This window comes from Magnolia sinica, chromosome 3, assembly GCF_029962835.1.
Source record: "Magnolia sinica isolate HGM2019 chromosome 3, MsV1, whole genome shotgun sequence".
NCBI lineage: Eukaryota > Viridiplantae > Streptophyta > Magnoliopsida > Magnoliales > Magnoliaceae > Magnolia > Magnolia sinica.
This window is the reverse complement of record NC_080575.1, coordinates 1550933-1568805: the sequence shown is the minus strand read 5'-3', so window position 1 is coordinate 1568805 and position 17873 is coordinate 1550933. Positions and strand designations below refer to the sequence as shown.

The window sequence follows — 17873 nt, the reverse complement described above, 5'->3', positions numbered from 1 at the left end:
CTTCTAATTTTGTTCTACACCTGGGACATCTGCATATGCATCAGGTAGGCCCCAAGATGGGCTGGCCCAAAAGAGGAACCGTGCGGCCCAACTGATCTCAGGCTTGATGTTCTGCACTTGCCAGCTTGGAAAACCTTATCACATGTAGAGGTACGTGTGGATAAACTGTATTTTTCTCTGATGTGTGCTCTCTAGTTTGTAGACCTTATCTCCTTGCGTGAGCCTTTGGGGCTGGGACCCATATTTGTAGTTTGCATATCAATGCATTTGTCTGACTATCCAAAAGAACTGAAAGCAATGATAGAGGGTAGCTAGACATACACTTTCACCGTCCACATGATCATACATGGAAATCAATCAGGACCATTAGCATATCATTAAAATCACACTGATCAGACGATCTTAACCATTCAATATAAACTGCTAAATCTATGTAGATGACCATTTTCCCTTCAACTGTTCACTTGATGATGACCAATATGGTGGTTAGAGTAATCCAATTAATGAGATTTCTGTGATATGCTCAATTCAGATGGGGCCCATGATTTAGATGGTCTGTATTGAAGTGCATGCATGGCACACCTATAAAAGAGCTACATCCCACAACCAGCATTGAACTTTAAAAGGACTAATATAATAACAGCAACTAAACACAGGTTTAATCTCTCATTACAATTTTTTGACAAAAATAGGAATTTAAAAGGTGAAACAAAAATTAAGATGCGGCAGCCCACCGAAAATCGATCACTTCCAGTTGTCGGCAACAATGTGGGCCAAATCCACCACACGCTGTGAGTAGCCCCACTCGTTATCGTACCAGGCGATCACCTTAACCATGTCATCACCCATGACCATGGTCAGTGATGAGTCGACGGTGGATGACACGTCGGAGCACCGGAAGTCGACTGAGACGAGCGGCTCGTCGCAGACAGAGAGGATGCCGTTCAACTCCTTCTCGGCGCTCTCCCTGAATGCGGCATTGACCTCTTCGGCAAACGTCTTCTTTGAAACTTGGACGACTAGATCAACAACGGATACGTTGGGTGTGGGGACACGGAGGGCGATGCCGTTGAGTTTACCTTTGAGAGTGGGGAGGACAAGGGCCACAGCCTTTGCAGCACCGGTGGACGTCGGGACGATATTGAGAGCCGCAGCCCGCGCACGTCTGAGGTCACGGTGGCTCGCGTCGAGCAGCCTTTGGTCACCAGTGTAGGAGTGGGTGGTGGTCATGGTCCCCTTGATAATGCCTGCCATGTATTTTTGCATGGATACAATCCTTGAGCATTTTCGCATCCACATGTAAACATAATCATGCAAAAATGCAGGGTATTATAGATACAGATAAACAATGAATATGTTGATTCTAACCAAAGCCAATCTCATGAACATGGTTCTGGAGAGTAATGCCATGTACATTAATTTGCTCAACTGCCTGTTTCCTCTCCAACATAAATTTCCATGGACCCACCATAATGTATAAATGACATCTAATCAAGGTCCATCACCTAAGCCGGCATATTTTAAAATGAATCCAAAAAATCATGTGGATCCAAAACTCAAGTGGGCCACACCATAGGCTAACATAATAATAGAGACGTCCACCATTGACATCTAACCCATTTATAAGGTGAGTATATTGAGGATGAAGGGAAAATCAAATATCTGTTTTATCCAAGACTTAGGTGCCAGGAAGATTTCAATGGTCTTCGTCATATCCTGCTGTTTCCTGTTGTGTGGTCCACTTGAGTGTTGGATTGGTTTGATTTCCAAGTTCAAGCCTTCCAAGTAGATGATGAACGGAGTGAATTTCATGTAAACATCACGACAGGCTCATTGATATTCGTGTCACACCTGCTGCCTTGGTATAAATGGGCGATCGCTCGAGCTAAGCGCTTCCAAGCAAATTACCATAGTATGCTCTAGTTGGGGAACTGAAAACTCAACTCAACTCGAAGTTCTTTTGGGTTGGGTCCACTCGAAGACTCGAACCACCTAGTCTCAATCTTTAACAATTGTAAATTAAAAATATCAACAATGCTAGAGATAGTTGAAAATAGTTATTTGTAGATGAGTGATATAAAATAAGAAAAGTAGCCTAAGTACTGAATAGCTTGTTGTTTTCTTGTTCAATTTCCACACAGCCCCCTTAAAACAAAAATGTAAGAAAATTGATTGACAAGCCTAGTGACTCGGCTTCTCTCATTGTGAGTCGAATCGTCAACTCGATAAGTCTTTCCTAGTCAAGGCTGAGTCACTCCCAGAACAGAGTTTCCTAATGACTCTGGCTCAAAATCTCACATGGTCATGTTGATTCAACCGGTTTCAAGTTGAGTCAGTAAGTTTTAGAACTATTGTTAGGACTGGCCAGGATTTCTTTTACACAAGCATGGAGAGAAAAACCAGTCAAGATGACTGAACAAAACATGGTTTTTGGGAAAGGAAATGTTTAGCTGAGACTAGAATTCCTCAGCAACCAAACAACCCCTAATGTAAGGTCTGAAAGACCTCTTGAATGGAATCTATGCGAATCTAACCCCATCAGATATAATAACCATTTGTTTAGACGATCGTGGCATCACAGAGTACTTTGACAATGTGTCAAAATGTTCTAGCATTGCGACAAGAAGTCCCATGGATGATTTGGCTGCCGACAAAATGGCTTGAGCGTTCTCATTGCCGATCTGTGATCCACTTGCTAAGCTTCTGACATGAATTGCATCGACTACATGACATTGGAATATCCAAGTTGAACAAATTGTGCTTGTCCGGGTTTGGAAGAGAATGTTTCCACAGTCCATGATATTGTATAATAACGAATTGGCGACCCTGGGGCAGTTATCCCACTACAGCTTAGTAAGCTAGGTCAGGTTCCAAGATTAATAAGAGCAATGAGGGTGTTTGTTGCCATTAGCAATCAGTGCATTAAAGATGAAATGTAAGGCGTTTGGGCGGCGAATTGGAAATGCACCTTGTGAAATGTGAATCGACATTGAGGTATAAAACCCACATAGCTTGGGCATCAACTGCTCTCATCTATCATTCCAATCAGATTCATGAGAGGTTGTATGCTTCAAAGCATCGATCGATGAAATGGAGTTCAAAATTTTCTGGTTTGACGGTTCACATGACCATGATGGGCTTTTGAGTGAAGTATAATACTACCTGTCTGCTGACTTCACATTAGAAAAACCTACTCACTGCAACACCATCACGCAAACATCCCAAAATACAGGCCTTTCTCCCGGTGCGATCCTTCCATGCTCCCAAATGGATCAAATCATCAAGCATTCATGTTTACATCTCTTGGGCCTAGTTTGTTCTTGTTTTCTCATCTCATACAAGAAAAGTATCAGCTTGAACCTGCATTTCTCCCTCATTAGCCCACTTAATCTCATTTCCAAGCTTACTAGGGCTAACTGCAATGAGATTGGCAATTCATCATTACACCCACCATAAATAGTAAAAGTATACTCTTACTACCTCTAGAAGATTTCATTTTACTAAGAAAACAAGAAGGATATCTCCATAGTCACCCAAACCCATCGCCGTTAAAAACCAGGTTCCACTTTGGCCATGACATCCAAGAGGCTTCCGGTCGACTTACTAGTCTTCCTAGGGCGGTGACGCAGGGATGAACGTGATGGGGATAATTACTCCGAATCCACGGAGCTTCTCTGGACTCCTCACAGAGACTTCTCGAATCCACGAGGAAAGAAAGCAGAAAATAGAAATAAATTCTAATAAATTCGAAATTGATTAATTGATGAATAAAAACAAGTTCACAACCCTTTAAATAGGGGTACCAAGCAATGGGAAAGAAATCAGAATCAAACTACAACTCAAACTCTTAGAATCTGCGACTTACTATAAATAGTAAACTTACTATTTATAGACGGTCGTGATGTCTACTAGTGCGCAAGGTTTTCGGCCAAAAATAGTAAGTGTCCTATTTGGCCTCACCAAACCGTTCTCCTAATTATTCTAAGCTCTTTTCACGTTGGGCGCAACTCCTAAAGCCCGACGGATGAAGAGTTATAATCAAACTAAAACTTACTATTTATAGTAAAAGCGAAATTAAAACGGGGAAACGACCATCGATCCAGGGGTTTTTCACAATTCCGGGCTGCGCAACCCGGCGTAGCTAGGTTGGTTGGCTTCAGTAGCTTGTTCACCCCAAAATCATATATTTTACGTCAGATAACTCATTCCGGATTGCAAGATACGCCCGATTTAAGGTTCGATGGTCCGGATCACTTCTGTCGTCGACCGGGCCTTTTCTGATCCATCTTGGCCATGTAACTGTCCGCGACCTGCTCTACATCAGTCTCCTCCACTTCAAAAGAACTCGTCCTCGAGTTCTCGTCATGCTCTGGTTCATGATACTCGGTTAGGTCCGTGACATTGAAAGTCCGTGAGATGGCCATGTCATCTGGGAGATCAACAACATAAGCGTTGTCATTGATCTTTCGGATGATTGGTACCGGTCCAATCTTTTTATTTTTCAACTTGTTGTATGTCCCGGTGGGAAATCTCTCTTTGCGCAAATGGACCATAACGCGGTCACCTACCTCGAACACTTTTTGTTGCCGATGCTTGTCCGCTTGTTCCTTATACTTCTCGTTCGAGGCATGTAGCTTGGTCTGCACTTCTGCATGGATGCCCATGATCTTGTCTGCCATATGTTCTGCTGCAATGCTCATGCCTGGGTGCTTGGGCAGAGAGACCAAGTCAAGTGTGTGGCGAGGCACTCGTCCGTAAATAATCTGGAACGGTGATCTCCCTGTCGAGCGGTTCACCATATTGTTGAATGCAAACTCTGCTTGAGACAAAGCCAAATCTCACTGCTTCGATTTTTCTCCTGAAATACAGCGAAGGAGGTTTCCCAACGTGCGATTCACAACTTCGGTCTGCCCATCAGTCTGTGGGTGGTAAGCACTACTAAATTGAAGTCGTGTATCGAATCGATTCCATAAAGTCCGCCAAAAGTGGCTAATGAACTTCGTGTCACGATCAGAAGTAATGGTCTTGGGGACCCCGTGTAGCCGAACGACCTCCCTGAAAAATAAATTCGCCACGTGTGTTGCATCGAGGGTCTTCTTGCATGGGATAAAGTGCGCCATCTTTGAGAAACGATCTACCACCACGAACACCGAATCCATGCCGCGTTGTGTTCGTGGGAGACCAAGTACGAAGTCCATTGATAAATCCTCCCAAGGGCCGTTAGGCACAGGTAACGGGGTGTAGAGGCCCGTATTCTGAGATTGCCCCTTGGAGGTCTGACAAACATGACAACGTTGTACGGCTTTTCCCACATCGCGTACTAACTGCGGCCAGTAATACCGCTCTTCCACAAGAGCTCGCGTCTTGTCTCGCCCCAAGTGTCCACCAAGGCCACCTCCATGTAACTCCTGAATAATCTGCTCCCTCAGAGAACTTTGGGGGATGCACAATCGATTCCCTTTGAAGAGAAAATCGTCCTGTATATGAAGGTCACTGGGGTGACCTTCTTGACACTTCATCCAAGAATCTTTGAAGTCCTCATCCTCGGCATACAGCTCCTTGAGACAGTCGAAGCCGACTACCTCGTTGCTCATTGTTACTAGTAGTGATGCACGACGGCTAAGTGCATCAGCCACCTTATTCTGCTGCCCTGACTTGTGCTTCAGAACGAACGTGAATTCCTATAAAAACGTAACCCATCTAGCATGCACACGATTTACGTTAGTCTGACTATTAATAAACTTTAATGCTTGATGGTCAGTGTACAAAACAAACTCTCTTTGAATCAGATAATGTCGCCAATGTCGCAGCGCCTGAACAACTGCGTACAACTCAAGCTCTTTCGGGCTTCGCTGAGCTTCTCGCTGTAGAAGGCTACCGGCCTGCCTTCCTGTGATAATACTCCTCCAATTCCGACATATGAAGCGTCACACTCAACCTCAAACAATTTGTCGAAATTAGGGAGCACCAAGACCGGTGTTGTAGACAAATGATGCTTGATCTCATGAAAGCTCTTATCAGCTTTATCGGTCCATTGGAACGGTCCTTTTTTCATGCAATCTGTTATAGGTGCGACTATGGTGCGAAAATCTCGCACAAATCGACGATAGAAAGTCGCCAACCCGTGAAAACTCCTCACCTCATGAATGTTTGTCGGGATCGGCCATTCCCTAATAGCTCGCACCTTTTCATCGTCCACACGAATGCCTGTGGACGTTACAACAAATCCTAGAAACAATAGGCTGTCAGTTAAAAAACTACACTTCTTCAAGTTGAGGTACAACTTGTTAAGTTGTAGGACCTGTAGCACCTGCCTGAGATGTTTCTTGTGCTCCGCCTCATCCTGGCTATATATCAATATGTCATCAAAATATACTACCACAAATCGGCCAGTGAACGGTTTTAGAACTTGATTCATCAAACGCATAAAAGTACTTGGTGCGTTCGATAAGCCGAAGGGCATGACCAGCCACTCATACAACCCTTCCTTGGTCTTGAATGCCGTTTTCCACTCATCACCGGGTCGAATACGAATCTGATGGTACCCGCTCCTTAGATCTAGTTTAGAGAACACCTTGGCCCCTTCTAACATATCGAGCATGTCGTCCAACCGTGGTATTGGGAACCGATATTTGATGGTAATTTTGTTGATTGCCCAGCTGTCAACACACATGCGCCAGCTTTTAGCGTTAATAATGCTGGTACGGCACATGGGCTCATGCTCTCTCTTAAGAGACCCTTACGGATCAATTCCTCCACTTGCCCCTGAAGTATCTCACACTCCTTCGGACTCATCCGATAATGAGGGCGATTGGGCAGGCTAGCCCCAGGGACGAGGTCTATGTGATGTTGGATGTCCCTCATGGGGGGCAATCCATCAGGTAAATCCTCAGGCCAGACTTCTTTGAATTCGTTTAGCAACAATCTTAAACTTGGAGGGATGTTTGAGGGTTCCTCTTCCTCGCCCTCCACCACTACAGCGTATACCTCGCCGGTTTCCTTGGATTCTTCCATAAAATCCCAAATGGTCAAGAGGGAACTCCCCTCCACTTTAGAGGCTTCAAGGTGGTTCTCTGGTGCCATAGGGGCAAGGATTATTTTTCGACTATCCTTGACGAATACGTAAACATTATCTCGTCCCCGATGGGTCGCATCACGGTCCGACTGCCAGGGTCGACCGAGTAACATATGACAAGCTTCCATATCGACCACGTCACAAAGTATTTGATCTTTATAATTTTTGCCAATTGAAAACGAGATAGTGCATTGTTCAGTTACCTTGGTCTCATTCACCTTTTTTATCCAGTCAATTGAGTACAGGGAAGGATGTTTCATTGTTGGTAGCCGCAACTTGTCTACTATCACTTTTGAGACAATGTTCTCGCTACTACCACTGTCTATAATCACATCACAGACTTTTCCATTGACGGTGCACCGAGTACGAAATATATTGTGTCGTTGTTGATGTAATTCCTTTCGTGGGCCATACAACAATCGCCTCACAACTAGAAATTCGCCACGATCCTCGCCCGTCATTTCATCGCCACCTGTTATTTCTTCAGTGGTTTGTTCATATTCATCAAAGCGATGGTCTTCCTCTGTGGCCTCATCTTCAGTGCCCCCTTCGTTTATAGTCAAGTGTGTTGTGGGACGTTGAAGACAAGTGTTTGATAAGTGACCTAGTTGGCCACAGCGGTAATAATTATTCGACCTTGGCCGAACATAAGGATTTGGAATCCTACTCGGACCCGCTGTTGTGGGTGCTACACGTTGAGGTCTGGATGAGCCGTTCCTCGTATCACGGTTTGCGGTTGTAGGAAGTTGAGGTACTGGGCCTTTTTATCGTGGCAGCACTGGATCTTGCGTGGGACCCATCATGGGGGGTCGAGTTGAAGGATATGGACGAGCAGGAGCTCTTACAAGTTGTGTTTCTACCCTACCCGCCAATTGAACTGCTTCATCCACAGTCCCAACTGGGTACATCTGAACTCGGTCCTGAATTGTCGGTCGCAACCCACCTATAAATCGTGCCACCTTCTGTGACTCAAATTCTAACAGATCGTTTCGTGTAACCAGCCGTTGGAATTCTTCAAGATAATCGGATCGCTCGATTTTCTTGCCGCAATTTTGATATTCTTTGGAATAATATCTGCTCATAATCACCGGGAGAAATCGAAATTGAAGAAGACATTTCATCCGTGGCCATGATGAGATAGGCGTCTTGTTTTGTAAGGCACGTGAGAGTTGTAATTGTTCCCACCATGCAGAAGCACCAGATTTTAATTTAAACGCTACCAATTTTACCCTTTTATGATCTGGCACGTCCATATAATCAAAATATCTCTCTACTTCGGCTAGCCAATCGAGAAAATCTTCTATACGTAATAAACCGTTAAAACTAGGAAGTTCAGCCTTACCTCGATAGTCTCTTTCAGCACGATCTAGATGATCACCTCCATGGATTGGTCGTCGCGCAAAACCCTCATTGAGGTCCTCGTCGCTAGAACTTGAATCATCTGGTGTAGCCCTGCGGTTTGCCACTGGTAGTGCTCGACGAAAATCGGGATTGTGTCGTACAGCAACCATGGGTGGTGGAGCCACCATGGGCGGTTGAGCATCATCTTGGGCTCGGGGCAGAATTAGTGCATCCACAATACGGTCAAGGGTTTCCTATAGCCCTTGCATGGTCAACTGATTCTCCCAGTGGAAAGCTTTCATTCTTCTCAATAGATAACTAATCTCTGGATCATCGTCCATAAGATTTTGGTCCATGCTATCGTTAGTTTCTATCAGCCCGAAGGGAGTCCTCGCTCTGATACCAATTGACGCAGGGATGAACGTGATGAGGATAATTACTCCGAATCCACGGAGCTTCTCTGGACTCCTCACAGAGACTTCTCGAATCCACGAGGAAAGAAAGCAGAAAATAGAAATAAATTCTAATAAATTCGAAATTGATTAATTGATGAATAAAAACGAGTTCACAACCCTTTAAATAGGGGTACCAAGCAATGGGAAAGAAATCAGAATCAAACTACAACTAAAACTCCTAGAATTCATGACTTACTATAAATAGTAAACTTACTATTTATAGACGGTCGTGATGTCTACTAGTGCGCAAGGTTTTCGGCCAAAAATAGTAAGTATCCTATTTGGCCTCACCAAACCGTTCTCCTAATTATTCTAAGCTCTTTTCACGTTGGGCGCAACTCCTAAAGCCCGACGGATGAAGAGTTATAATCAAACTAAAACTTACTATTTATAGTAAGTTTTTCGAGCCAGAGGTTTTTCGCAATTCCAGGGGTTTTTCACAATTCCGGGCTGCGCAACCCGGCGTAGCTAGGTTGGTTGGCTTCAGTAGCTCGTTCTACCCCAAAATCATATATTTTACGTTAGATAACTCATTCCGGATTGCAAGATACGCCCGATTTAAGGTTCGATGGTCCGGATCACTTCTGTCGTCGACCGGGCCTTTTCTGATCCATCTTGGCCATGTAACTGTCCGCGACCTGCTCTACATCAGGCGGTAAGTGTCATTTCCACATAGATGACCCAATTTATGAGAAAACGACCAGAACGGAAAGTTCTACTACTAATCGTCGAGAAAAATAGATGGGAGTTCTTCAGTGTTATTCATCCACTGCCATTCTGACATGTAGGAATTCAGCTCCATCCGCCCTTATCAATGGCCCAACCATCACCATTGAAAACTACAAGACTAGCTTAGTGAACACTACAAGACTAGCTTTAGATACAGAAGATGCTTGTCCCACCACTATAAATTCAACCCATGTACCACGATGACCCACCTCTTCAACTTCAATGCTCTCAGATTATCCCAGACACCACCGACACTTCTAATTAAAATTTTCAAATGGATTATAGTTTCTATCTGACCAAAAGGTATAAGGCTACTCGAAATGCTGCTGCCGCTTTTAATTTCCAATTCGATTTATCTCTCACACATCATTAGTTTTAACTTGTGAAGATCCTTCATCATATCATGATCTAAGATATCCAAGTCCAAAGTATATAAGCAAATCCCTTCTAACTCCTCAAGGGTGTGTTTGGATGTGCTATCGAAAATCAAATTTCAATTATTAGTCTAGCAAACAGTATAACTTTAGACTCCTCAAGGGCGTGTTTGGATGCGCTATCAAAATCAAATTGCAATAGTCTAGCAAACGGTATATGACCAAATGTTGAAAGGAACAAGAAGAGAGATTTTGAGGTCTCAACCTCATGAATGCAAATAAACATGCACGACAGCTTTGTCATTTCCTCTGTTTAAAGTGACCCATTTGCAATTCAATTCATTGGTGCATCCAAACACAAAGTATCGCAGTCTCGCCAAGAATCAGTCTCCATATATATCTTGACATGATCTCAAAGGCTCTCTGCAACCATGTGAAACCTCGGCATCAACAGGAGTAGTGATTCCGCTGATTAGTCACAAGGCCTACCATTACACTCACCAAGAACCGCTGCACAACCGCTTCCTATTTTCATATGTTTTTCTTTGTTTTGAGACGACTCTACTAAATTTAAACATGTGAGTTATGGGGAGATTTGTCACTGAAAGGTGGGATTCGAGGACGTGCTACATCAATGTGATGTGAATTTGAAATTAGCATAAAAACAGTCCTGCGATTGTTATTTCACTGCAGATCAATTCTCAAATGATTTTCTAATCTTAATAACAGCTGCCCAGGATTAGCCAAGTCAATCGAAATCTAACAAAATAAGCTTCATTTAGCATGGTGCATTTTTGGTCATCTTTGGATGGTGGCCCATTCAAGATAGCACCCACAAGATGAAAGGTCCTGATCACCCAGTCATCTTTTGAATGTGGGCCCTCTCATGCAAAACAAATTCCCATTTCATGACCTACTACTTCAAAGAATATCAACTTGAAGATCTATACAAATATACTTTGGGGTAATAAGAGGAATCATATGATCCACCAAGGGTATGTATATCATGCTCAGGCCCTGAGTTTCTACAAGTGGGACCCACGGTTTGGTTATTCAGACCATTGATTGGATGGTCCACACTCTAGATGGACATTGCATCAAGAACCTCCTCAACGGGAGGATACCAAATTGGACTCTACTATAATCTTCCAAAGTGGTCTACTTGCAGGTGGCTGTTTGGATGGTTAGGATTTGTCCATCAGGGAAATGTTCAGCACATGGTCAATCGAAAGTGAGGCCTATCAGATCAATGATCTGCATCACTGTTATATATATATATGAGGTGGCCAATGACACATAATTCATTGTGATTAGAAAGCTTACCGAACTTTTGATCAAGGACCTTAACGAACGGTGCCAGGCAATTGGTGGTGCAAGATGCATTGCTGATGATGGGTTCATCGGGATTGTAAGCATCGGCATTGACACCAATGACGTAGGTGGGGATGTCACCCTTGCCTGGGGCTGTGATCAGCACTTTCTTTGCTCCGGCTTGGATGTGCTTCCCTGCACCCTCCCTATCAACAAACACTCCTGTACCTTCGATCACCAGATCAACCCCCATGGCCCTGAAATCAATGGATTTTATAGCATGTGTGAGTTATACAAAGAATGCCAGTTGTGGGACCCACTCTTGTTTGTCTTGATGGATCAGATTTTGGGAAGGAGCGTTTGTTGCATATACCTAAATCTGATCCGTCCTTTACTTGGCCTCATTCATATATGACTGTTGGTTGAAAATTACACTGATCTGGATAATCCTAGCCATTGCTTCCTCTTGTTGAATCCATTTGCATTTCAGGTATTCATTGGTATTATCTCATCCCTTTTGGTTTGATTTTTGGTGTCAACGATGAGGACCCATGAAGTAGAGCGGGTTGCGGACACTTTCATGTCCAAGATGGACTAGAGAAGGCCCAATCCGAGGAGGAAGTGATCAAGATCATCCGAACTATAAAACAGGCATATCTCGCAAACTGGAGTGAGTTATTCAATGTACATATATAATTTTACGTAGGAGGAGCTATTTTAGCTACCCAACCCTGCTATGCCGGGTTGCCCACACCAAATTTGCGAGATTCCATCAAATCGACGGTCTAAATTCCATTTTAATTTTGTTTTTACTATTTATAGTAAGTTTTAGTTCCATAACTCATGATTCTTTGAGCTTCAGGGTCATACCCAACATGAAAATGGCTTACAAAAATTAAGGAAAATAACATTGTTATGCCAAATTGGACACTTACTATTTTTAGCCAAAACCCAAGAAATTTAAGTAGAAATCATGACTATCCATAAATAGTAAGTTTACTATTCATAGGAAGTCACGTTTTTTTAGGGAGTTTGACTTGGAATTTGATTCTTAGACTTTTCTTTCCTATTACTATTTGAAGGATTGTAAATTCGTTTTTTTTATCATAAATTAATTTATTTCGAATTTATTAGAATTTATTTTAATTTTTCTATCTCTCCTCGTGGATTCGATGAATCTCTGTGAGGAGTCTGGAGTCCAAAAAAGCTCCGTGAATTCAGAGTGATTATCCCCATTGAGGAAGACAGGGACCTCATCACCTACATCCCTGAATCAACCCATTGGATGGACAGTATGAATCCACAGACCTAAATCATCCTCACAAATCCAGCCCAGAGAAGTGGGCCTAGGACACTCAGGCCCACATGAGTGGGCATTCTTCATGTGGACCAGATTGCCTGAAACGAGCCCACTTTCAGTGATCCAGATCATAGAACTAGATATCCCTCCATCAAACAATCACAGCCATCTAATTGGGCCCACTAGAAGCACCTTCAAGATCTCTGAAAGGTGGGCCCTCCAGAACAGAATTCTGGACCCAATAAACAACATCCACAACTGGGCCAGCCATTTTTTTTTTTTTTTTTTTGAAATGTCCCCCACAAATATGCAAGTGATCATATGGAGATAAAGCACTCCATGAACGTGAACTTACTTCCATGGAAGGTTGACTGGGTTGCGATCGGATACGACCTCGATCACCTTCCCATCGACGGATATGGCCCTGTCGCCAGCCGTCTTAACATCGGCATCGAAGATGCCGAGCGTTGAGTCGTATTTGAGGAGGTGGGAAGCTTGCTTGATGCCGCCGGTGTCGTTGATGGCGATCACATCGAGGGGAGAGTCCTTCCTTCCATGCCAGCATCTCAAGAAATTCCGACCGATCCTTCCAAACCCGTTGATGGCTACCTTCAGCTTCGCCTCTACCACTCCTCTCTTGTAACCACTCCCTCCGACCTTCAATACATGCAATCAATACAATTGAGGGGTGCAGCGCACCGTGTGCAGTTTAGTTACAACCAATTTAATGTGTAAAAGACATGTTAACATGCAAGTTTAGAGACTGCGTGTTGTTTGTTTGTAACATCCGAGCCGTGGAAAAGGTGGCCCACGTCATGAAAATTAGTAAGGTGAAATCCATCAAGAAGGCTGTGATGTCTTAATCGATGGCCAGCCAATAGTTTGAGTCAGTTTACGTGTGTGGCCCACCTGATGAGTGGATTTCTCTAGTTTTTTTTCTTTAGTGATATTCATGGTATGATCCTCCTTTTTCACGGCTGGGATGTTCCACTGAAGTGACACGTTAGCAAAAAAATGACAACGCTCTATGTGAAATTTAACATACAGCGTTGTGTGCGAACATCTATCAATATGAAATCCCTTGCATAGGCATGCAGTGAAAGGTCATCCCTGCAGAGAGAGATGACAATATGTAAAACAAAATAAAAATAAAATAAAAATAAAAACATGCTGATCGACTTACTAAGTGGGCCATCCAAAGACGGTTTTCAAAAACTGGGTAATGGTGCACATCTAACGTACACATGTAGCCAGCCTAGTGGGCCAGCTTAGCACCCATCAGGCATGCGTTTTGCGCGTTGTGTTCCCCCTGAATGTAGATTTGGTAAAACCCAACTAGGACCTAGCTAGAAACGACAGCCCTGTCAGTGGCTCTGTGCACCATAACGCATGTCTTTTATCCATGTTCATCAATTTGAATACGCATGTCTTTTATCCATGTTCATCAATTTGAAAAATTATTTTAGAGCATGAGATTTAAAAGAAGTAGATTTAAGGCACAAATGGACCACACCACTGATAACAATGAGAATTGAAAGCCTAGCGTTGAAAACTTATTAGGACACAAAAGTTCTAAATCAAGCTGGTATTTACATTTTTCTTCTGTACATTTTTCTCTCGTACATGTCTATTTGATCTTCAATTTGCCTACCTTGTAGGTTTATGCCCTAAAATGATATGCCAAAATATATAGATATCATAGATAAAACATATCAATCATGGTGGCCCCTGAGAGGATTGTCCATCTTTAGTTAGGTCTTAGTAGGGGTAGTTACAAATCTGTGAGAGTAAATACATGCTCACTCCACTCCTAAAGTGGTAAAAATAGGATCTTTAGGTCCAACTTTCATTCGGGATTGTGTGCACCTCAGTGGAGTGTTCACGTCACTAAGTTATGTGGGCCCATTGTGATGTATGTATTATATTCACATTGTCGATGCATTTTACAAGATCACTTTAGTACATGGGCCGAAAAAAAATAGACATATAGGAAGCTCAAGTGGACCACACCATAAAAAGAACTATAAGGATTAAACTACCATATAAAACTTCTTGAGGGCCATATAAGTTTTAGATTGATCTGATATTTGGTTTTTTTTTCCCTTTCATCCGGCCTGCGTGACTTCATAATTAATAGATTGGATGGCAAGTAAACAATTTGGTAGGCCATAGGGAGGTTTATGTGGTAGGAATCATTGTCGCCACTGTTTTCTTTTGTGTGGTCCACTTGAACCTTGGCTCTACCTTATTTTTGGGCTAAAGATATAAAATGATCTTGCCAAACGGATGGACAGTGTGGATACAACACACACATCATGGTGTGGCCCACAGAACTAGTGACATCAACACACCACCAATATGCTTCCCTTTCTTTCTTCACTACAAAACAAGTTAATAGGATAAAATGGGGAAGCGTGATTGCCTAGTGTGCCACACACCAATGCCTCCATGGTGCGGTGATGTCACCAAGTTATAAGGCGCCACTATGATATATGTGCTATATCTATACTATCAATCCATTTGGTGAGATTATTTTAAGTCATGATTCAAAAAATGAGGCAGATTCAAAGTTCAAGTAGACCACACTACAGAAGTAAGTTGGAACAATGGTTCCTAGCATTGAAACCTTCCTAGGGCTCACCATAATTACTATTTGTTATCTAATCTGTTCATGAGGTCTCGTCGACGTAGATCGAGGGAAAAAAAATACAAATCTCATATTGATCCAAAACTTTTGTGACCGCAAAAGTTTTCATGTTAGACGATTCAATCCCCACTACTTTATATGAGATGGTTTACTTGAGCTCTATATCTACCACATTTTTTGGGCCATTACCTAAAATGATGTTGTAAAATGGATGGACAATATGAATATAATACATACATCATGATGGGGCCCACAGAACTTAGTGATGTCAACACACTGGGGAGGTTGGAGGTGTGTGCCACACCAGCCAATCCGCTTCCAAAAAAATGGTTCTTCAGTGTCATTGATAAAAGTGTGACTAAAAAAGAAAGGCAGCCTCATTTATTTTGAGAAGACAACAGTTAGTTTGACTGAAGAAGGTAAAAGAACTTTTCCTTCTTCCAAGCAGATATTCAGGTAGCTAGAACTGGCTTGCATGTTCACTTCAAGCATTGACCAAAGCTTACACTGAGAAAACGATCCTAACCATTTGTTCGATGACCTTTAACTGACAGCCCAATCCAATTAATAGATGCTTTCATATATAATAGATTCTGGATCAGGTCAGGTCGGGTCGGGTCATCTGACTCAGCCGGCCGTGGATGACTATTGAGTGCAAGTCGGGTCCGTCTGATTGGGTCGGGTCAGATTCAAACCAAACCTGACCCATCTACTAAAATGGGCTAGCGACACATTCAGTTTGGCCTCATACATACTGACACATAAGTGGATTACGTTCTGAGTAAACTGTGGGTCCCACGTGATGTATGTATCTTATCCACGCCGTTCATCCGTTTTATCAGCTCGTTTTATGGCGTGACCCCAAAATTAAAGCATATACAATGCTCAAATGGGCCACACTTCAGGAATCACACTTCTTACGGTTGAAAACTTATAAGAGGCCACAGAAGTTTTGTATCTACCTTACATTTGTGTTTTCCCTTCATCCATGTCTTTGTAACCTTATTAACAGGCACATGCTATTGGGAAATGCTCCTGAGCTCTAGTATGGCTATTAGTTATAGTTCTCCTAGTTGCATCAGTCTGTTTGGACAGTCCAAACGGTTGATCGGAACTGTCCATTAAGTCCATAACACATTTCATGGGCTACCATGAAAAATTCGCACTAATCTGACCATCCAATCCATCCTTGATTTGGTCTTTTTTTCTTTAGCCGTCCTTTTCCGATCTATGGATGGGGTGGTTACTATAGCCTAACAGAAGTGATTCTTTAGAATCATAAGCAATTCATTATGGCCCTAACAAATAGACGGATCAAAATTAGGGGAATATCTACCATCCACGATAGGGCCTCTGGATAAACGGTCTGGATCAACAGAAAGTGGACCCAAGTAACAGTTTTTTGGACGGAGCATATTTGCTAATTCCACATTGTATTATCAACCGTTCCTCTAAGGAGCTGCAGTAATTTTGGTAAAACACGAGGGTAATTTGGTCAGGTCCTACTCTTCCCCCGAGGAACTTGCGTCACAGTCCAATCATTCTAAGTCATCTGTTTCTCCGGAAACAGAGACGCGTAGCATCCACACCGTAGAATTTTGATCTAGAGTGTAGGTGGGAACGAGAACGTTACGTGCAAGATCGGAGCCGCTCATCAGATTGATCGCCACGTCTTAGAAAAATAAAGCTGACATGGTTATTGCGTGGCTCCCGGACACAAAACAAAAGATTGAAAAACTACGTACACGTGGGGCGCACCTGATGATCATACAGGACCGTAGTTTGATACAATGAAAGAGATAAGGGATTGCCATGTGAGCGGCTCGGATCACATCCACGTGTACCTCACCTCTACGTGCGAGTCGAGTGCACATAGCATTTCTATAGACAGGAACTCACCGCAGAAGTCTGGAAGGCGATGACGGAGAGGAAATCGTCAGAAGCTTTTCTGGAAAAAGGAAGAGAGGCCGCGTTCCTTAGACCCGAGAATTCAGAGATTCCCTTAGCATTTGCCTGAAAATCACACGGAAATTACATTCCAAACCATGAGAGAGAGAGAGAGAGTGGGGGAGAGAGAGAGAGAGAGAGACAGACAGACCTGAAGAGAGGCATTGGCTACTGAGAGAGTAGCCGAAGAAGCCATGTTGAGATTATTCAGAGCAGAAGAAGAGAAGAAAAGGATCGGATAAATAAAGAAGGGAGAGAGGGAGAAAATGAGGCTATTTTTTCAAGTGAGGAGAGAGAGAGAATGAGAGGATGAGATTATGGATAGCCTCTCAATGAATGAATGGCTGTGAATCCATCGTCTCTCATGACACTATAACTGATGATGGTGGTATTGATCACATGATATTGGGCCTGGGCCTCTTCCTGGGCTTTTCTTACCAACGTGTGGACAAGGAAAGGTGTGGATGAGAGTGTGGGACCCAAAGTTCCTACAACGCCTGTTGTAGGTTGTGGGTACTACACACTAGTCCTGTGGGGTCCACCATTTGTGTGTACGGCATCTATTTCGTCCACAAGGTAAGCCTTACGACTGTTAGGCTCTGGGGAAAAACATCAGGCCGATCACAACTCAGGTGGGCCACATCACAAGGAACGATGGGGAGGGAACGACAACCATGGGTTACTGCATGAAGTA

General features: G+C 43.1%; 1 protein-coding gene across 1 annotated transcript; it reads right to left on the bottom strand.

Annotated features, from left to right (window-relative positions):
* Positions 1-612: 612 nt before the first annotated feature.
* LOC131239228 (glyceraldehyde-3-phosphate dehydrogenase A, chloroplastic) lies at positions 613-17490 on the bottom strand. Its single transcript, XM_058236831.1, has 5 exons — positions 17331-17490; positions 17132-17245; positions 12941-13242; positions 11298-11542; positions 613-1247 (listed from the first exon to the last, which is right to left on the bottom strand). Exons 1-5 carry the CDS (start codon positions 17373-17375, stop codon positions 745-747), a joined length of 1209 nt encoding a protein of 402 aa, XP_058092814.1. The 5' UTR covers positions 17376-17490; the 3' UTR covers positions 613-744.
* Positions 17491-17873: the final 383 nt, after the last annotated feature.